The following is a 6799-nucleotide window of genomic DNA, read 5'->3' as shown; positions in this document are numbered from 1 at the left end:
CTGATGATGTCATCAGTGATGTCATAAATTGTGACATCATCAGTGATGTCAGAGGCATTGTGACATCATCAGTGATGTCAGAGGCATTGTAACATCATCAGTGATGTCATAAGAGGTTGCGATGTCATCAGTGATCTCATAAAAGCAGTTGTGACATCAGTGATGTCATAAGAGTCCCACTTATGGTGTAATCAGGGGCAGGCACTAAAAGAAGTGTGAGTCTGGCTTCAGACCTCCATCTTCAGCCATGGACAGCTGTATGTTGCCAGCTCCAGGACAGGTGATCCAGCATCCCTGAAGTATGCCATCAAGGAGCAGCCGGGGCAAGGCCGCGCCGAGCTGCATTATGCAAGCCGCAGGGCCAACTCGGCGAGGTGCAGGACGGGCAAGCCTAGGAATCGTGGACGCGTATCGCGCGAGAAGCCTAGTAGTTTAATAATTTCACTTTAATACTTTTTCCAACTAGAAAACACAAGGATGACCATTCTGATTCAAAGTCCAGTGGAGGTCTAAAACTGTTGAGAAATGTTACAAATACTTGTAGACTGTAGGGGGACTATCCAAATAAAGTGTTGGGTCCTTGCTGTGAAAAATAATACTAATGAAAGTAAATAGAATTTTAAAATGGACCAAATAAAAATGTCTTGTCAGTCACTTTTGGCCCCATACATTTTCTTTAATATAGGCTACAAGCAGGTTTGGACGTTTGGTGCAAATGATATTAGAATACACATGCCTTGCCCTTTGCCATAGGCTTTAGTGAATCGAAGCCGCCCTTCCCCCTGCAGAAGGACTCTGATGATGATGATGATGATGATGATGATGACAAAACCCCTGAAAATGAAACAGCCATTCCCATTGTGGTCGTTCAGTGGGATAAGTAGGCTGGAAAACCGACAGACAGGGGGCGTCTCCTCTGCATCCCCCGCCCCCTTTGGTGTGGTGGAGAGAGGAGGTGTTGGGGATCTCCTACAACAAACCCACATTCAAAAAAAGGGGGGCACACGAATTACATCACGGATTCGCGTGAGGATATAATGGAGGTCGCAGGTTACGCTCACCGCCTTTCTGTGCGAGACAACGGAGCATCATGCCGAGCCTGCGCGCAGGGAGCCCCACGACAGAAGATCTGAGCTTTATGACGCACCTCGTCCTAGAAAACGGGTTCCACTGATGCTGCAGGCGGACTCGCTTCATACAAAGACATTGATCTCATCGTATTTGCTTTTTCACTGACGGATTTCCAAGAAGTCGTGATGGGAAAGGCGGCGTGTGAATTTTGAGGACACTCACGAAGACGCAAAAGTTGGATACCGCTCGCTCACGCGTAATTGCGCACTCCAAGAAAGTGGCTCTCTAGTGCTCTCCAAAGACGCATCAAAGTGTTGGATTGACTGACACGATGGATCAAGTGCAGCATTTTGCAGCCATGTATCTGCTGGTGCTGTCCCTCGGACTCCTGATGGACAAGGGGATTTGCCAGCATTACTACCTTCTCCGCCCCATCCCGAGTGACAGTTTGCCACTTGTGGAATTAAAAGAGGACCCCGACCCCGTCTTTGACCCCAAGGAGAGGGACCTTAACGAGACCGAGCTGAAGAGCGTCCTGGGCGACTTCGACAGTCGCTTTTTGTCTGTTTCACCGCCCGTCGAGGACAACAGATACACCGGGAACGAGGAGCTGGAGGCGGACTTTGAGATCCAAAAGCCCGGCGGAGCGATGCCGAAAGAGATCAAAGCGATGGATTTCGACGTGCAGTTCGGCAAGAAGCACCACAAGCCCAGCAAAAAGCTGAAGCGCAGGCTACAGCAGTGGCTGTGGGCGTACTCGTTTTGCCCGGTCGTGTACACCTGGAACGACCTGGGGAGTCGCTTCTGGCCCCGGTACGTGCGGGCCGGCAGCTGCCTCAGCAAAAGGTCGTGTTCGGTGCCGGAGGGGATGGTGTGCAAACCGGCGAGCTCGACCCATCTGACGATACTGAGGTGGAGATGCGTGCAGAGGAAAGGAGGGCTAAAGTGTGCATGGATACCCGTTCAGTACCCCATCATCACAGACTGCAAATGCGCCTGCTCCTAAAAGACTCTTCAACAGCGAGAATAAATTATAAGCTCATATTTTTTTTTGTGATTTTCACATGCACTACCGAGTGTAGGAATGTATTTTATGTATTTTTATGTATATGTGGTGCCATGCAATTATATATAGCTCCCTGTACAAAGCCAGTATTATTTGTAACCAGAGTCTACTTTATTTGTGGAGAATATTGGTTATATATTTTGTATTTATGGAGATGGCGCATAGTGCCATGTAAGGACTTTTGTTGTTTTCCCTTTGGATAACGCAGATCGACCTCAAGAGTTAAACGTGGATTATTGATACAGCAGCTGTGTATCGGCCACTTGTTTTATCATGTAAATTAAGAGAAGTGCTATTTATTCTTTATATTCGTACAATAAAAGGACACTGAAATGACATGTTCTCTTTTCCTTCATAACAGTTAACCGGTGTGACCTCGCTACTGGGTATCTTTAGGTCACCTGCCACAGTGCGCAATTGTGTGTAGTTCTCACGTTAACACCATTTTACGCATCACATACTTTTTACAAGCATGCACTTTTATACAGCACGCTCGTGTCTCATGTCATGTGCTGTTTACCCCGTATTGCAGTTTAACACCCGGTGTTACCGGGAACAATGACGGAGGAGAAATTGCGCAAATTCTCACGGTGACACGAGATGAATTAGGCGAGTGCACACCTAATTATAGTCGTTGGGAAATACTTTGGATCACAGAGACTTAGCCTACAGCCATACACCAGTGATTCACAGCCTTTTTCATATGAAGGACCCCACATTTAGGGCCATGGACCCCCATATTATGTCATTTTGTGTGTCAGACCCAAATCTGAGAATATTTTTTATTGTCAGATATGATATGATTTAGTCCAGAACTCCATGACAGTGAAATAACATAAAGTATTATGCAAAACAGTCATTCTTCTACATTCTAAGTGTGTTAACCTCTTGTAAATATAATAAATAATGCTGAAGTTTAACAATTTGTCCATTTGCTACGGACCCCCTAAAACCCCCCCAAGGACCGCTGGTGGTCCCCGGACCTCACATTGAGAACCACTGGCCTACATATCTCATGAAATTGGTATATATATATATATATATATATATATATATATATATATATACCGGTAGGCCTATATATATATTGAAATTCATTTTTACAAGATCAGGCCCATGCACATCTTCATTCATACGTAGATAAGTTATTTTATCCAACATGTGGCCAGCAGTTCGCCCCTCTCCAACAGTCACCAACCCTATCTTCACCTTATCACTGTAAAGCTATCAGTCGCACATAAGCCCATTACAAATGTAGTTAATGGTGATAAGGGAAGGAGCACTGATTTATTGATCTAAGGCATTGGCAGCTGCTAACAGTTCTCACAGTCTTTCATGTCCCAAACCCTCCTCCCCATTTGCAGCCCAGCAGGAGCTGAGCTGCACAGGATCTGGCTTCTTTACTCCACTGAATGGGATAAGCAGAGGTTAATGTTCGACCCGGAGTGGTATAATAATGCAACTGGCCTACATGTCGTTTATATTGCATACTTACAGTATGCTACAATTAAAGTCATAATCTGTGATAGATACACAAGAACAGAGCTGTAGCCCCCTACAGAAACTCAAACGTCATCGCCAGAAAGTCGGGGGGGAGTTGTCACAGTACTGGACAAAAGTTGTCACAGTACTGGAGATACAGTACTGGACCACAGGTGATCTGTGGGAAATGTAGTCCTAAAACACCACCATTACCAAAATAATGGGGGAAAAATCAAGACTCCCATAGATTACTGCTTTAAAGTGTATCCAGTTTATAGATGACTGCTTTAAAGTGTATCCAGTTAGCCCAAATGAAAGGGAAACGTCTCATACATTTACAGGGCATACAGCACATCCTGTGGGACCCCAAAAATTACTTAATTGCCTCGCATCTTGGCAGTCGTGGACCTACACTTCCCACTTCAATTTCCACCGAGCGATAATATGTCATGACTGTGAATTTGATGAGGCCGCAGTTGAAATAATAGATCTCAATCTATTCCATTAATTGCCATAATTGTATGAGTTCCTCTCACTGTATAAGGGTTCACATCCACTGAGAACCCTCCCCTCCGCTCCGCTCCGCTCCCCTCCCCCCATTCTTCTACAGGCCTGGTCGGGCAGACTGCGGGGCACCAGAAAGCCTGGTGTTTTGTTTTAGCTGTGTTTAGTCCATAATGATGCTACTTAGGTCCAGAGCCAGTTCTCCCCATCCACAATCCCTTTACTCGTCAGGGAACGGCTAGATTACCGCAGCACATTAGTTCTCTCTGGCTCGGCCCAGAGGCAAAGATCTCCAGCGCACACAGCTTAAACACACGCAGTGTAAATGGCCTTTGATGTGTGTGCTATTGCACCACCAGCAATGCACTTCGGAGCCTCCGTATTTGTTTGACGCTGATCCGGTTGTCTTTTCCCGTGGCACTTTTTGTCATGCGGTATAACGCTTGGGACCGTCGAGCTTTACTTTACAAGCCATTGCGAACGTCCACCTATTTCAGGTTTTGTGTGTCATAGTCGGGTGTTAAAGCACCCAGGAGGATTACAGTGTCTAGTCGGTAACAGCTGGCGTGGAAACTATATTAGATCATAATAAACTCTTAACTTCTGCCTTTTAAAACATAAGTCAGATGTGCTTCTTTATTCGATGGTGTTTCAGCCTGCTCTTGATAATGATTATTAGGCTGCTATAATTTCAGGTAATAGCTGTCCTGTCAGCCATGGGCAAACACATGAGTCTGATCACTGTATACAGTTTATAGTAGCCTAACTGTATATCAGTGGTTCTCAAACTTTTTCACGTCAAGGAGTCAGGACCCCTAAACTGACACAAATTAGACCAAGGACCCCCGTTTGATAAGATTTTTGCTTTTAAATGTTTTATTACAGAAAGTGTTATGAAACCAGTGACCAAAATACTCACACATTCTGTCATTGTGTTACCTATGGATGGTATTCTAGTGAAAATAAATCATTCTCCTTTTTGCTGGGGACCCCCCTGGTACCCCTTCAAGGACCCCATCACTTTGAGAACCACCGGCCTATATAATATCTCATATTCTATTTCCTTATGCAGTAAACTCATCATAACCTTTCCAATGACATCTCACCCTTTTTCCCGCGACTATTTTGCTCATAACACATTACAGAAGGCACTTTACCCACGGGACCATATTCACCCGTGTGTCCGCGTCATATTTCTGATCACATTCGTGTAACAACATATCTTTCTTTTCCCTCATATTTCCCCCCCACACCCACACCCCCATGCCGTAGCACAGGGGAAAGTGCTGCAGCCGCCGGTCAGATGATTTGTGTGTGGAGTAATAGGTGTTGACAGAGCGCTTGGTGCCTGCTAATACCAGCTGCAGACTGGAGGATGCAGCGCTGCTAATGCCGCTCGTCACTTTGGAGCTAGCTTGTTACCCGCTCAGCGCCTTCTTCGCACAGCGTGGCACAGCGCTGTGGTGGACGCGGCCTTCGCTATACATGCACACATCTCTGAAGTCTGAGATACACAACAATATAATGCTTTTAGCCACGAGCAATCCATTAACGTAATGATCTCTTTAGGTATGGGCTCTTTTTATTGCTTTTCGACTCCCCCCCTTTTACTTAATCAACTTCCCCCCCTCCCCCCTCCTCCCTACGCAGATATTTTGAAGCCAGAACCTTGTTGCTGATTAAATTCTCCTACAGCGTTCAGATACTTTCTTGATCAAAGCAAAAGTCTCCTTGTTACTTTTGCCAACAATAACATACACACAAGTCATTCATTTTTCATTCAGAGCTGATAAAATTAGTTTGACTAAATTGACCGGCTCATTAGTAGGCCAAAGGTAGGCTTTGGGGCTCCCCCGTTAATAATGTCATTAAAAGGATCAGCACACAAAAAAATCCTCTGATATTTTGATCCGTTTTGGGTGTTGTCAGAAAGCTCTCGATACAATTTAATTCAATGCTTGAAGCACAACTCTCTAATATTATGATACAGATTTTGATTGGACGTTGTGATGACAGCTGAAACATATCCCTTGATGTTCTCAGTCCTGGTAGGGCTCCACTAGTAGCCCAGGAAGAGATTTGAGTCACCCTTGAGTTATTTGACCAATGAGACAGATTTCGAACAATGTTACAGTTTTGAGTAAAAAACCAGACATCAATCACCAAATGAAACTGTCAGACTTTTAGCTCCAAGATGGATTTTCAGTTTCAAGAACTTCATTTGGAAACTCTAACTACTTTCCCACCACACATAAATATGACTGTTTTGATGTGAAAGTATGTTTTTGCCTGCAATGACCCAGAGCCACAAGGTGAATTATTATATTGTTTTTGTTTCATTACCGCTTGTAAGTGAGCGCTATATGTTTGCAATAATATAATTTATTTTTTTAAAGAAAAATTATATATAAACTTCGACTAAATTACAGTGATTTAACTCGCAGGACTTTAATTATGGCCTCAAAGTTCAAAGCTGCCGAATAACCTTCTTTCACCGAAGGAATTTTATTGCTTTGATTTCATGTTATTCGCCTCTTCAAATAAGAGCCAGGATTTGCTTTACATACAGAAAATAAATGAATGTTTATCTCCTGCCGTGATAATATCAGATGAACGATAGAAGCATTTCTCCACTTGGTCCAGAACGCTGTGGATTGAGGAGGAGAGTATGTAACT

At 44.3% G+C, this 6799-nt stretch overlaps 1 protein-coding gene across 1 annotated transcript; it reads left to right on the top strand.

Annotated features, from left to right (window-relative positions):
- Positions 1-1402: 1402 nt before the first annotated feature.
- nog1 (noggin 1) lies at positions 1403-2158 on the top strand (the record flags this gene model as incomplete). The annotated part of the gene is made up of 1 exon (XM_083648758.1): positions 1403-2158. One exon carries the CDS (start codon positions 1403-1405, stop codon positions 2075-2077), a length of 675 nt encoding a protein of 224 aa, XP_083504884.1. The 3' UTR covers positions 2078-2158.
- Between the last annotated feature and the right edge of the window lie 4641 nt (positions 2159-6799).

The sequence above is a fragment of the Poromitra crassiceps genome (genome assembly GCF_964638095.1).
Source record: "Poromitra crassiceps genome assembly, chromosome: 13".
Classification (NCBI taxonomy): Eukaryota; Metazoa; Chordata; class Actinopteri; order Beryciformes; family Melamphaidae; genus Poromitra; species Poromitra crassiceps.
This window is presented reverse-complemented; position numbering and strand designations above follow the sequence as displayed.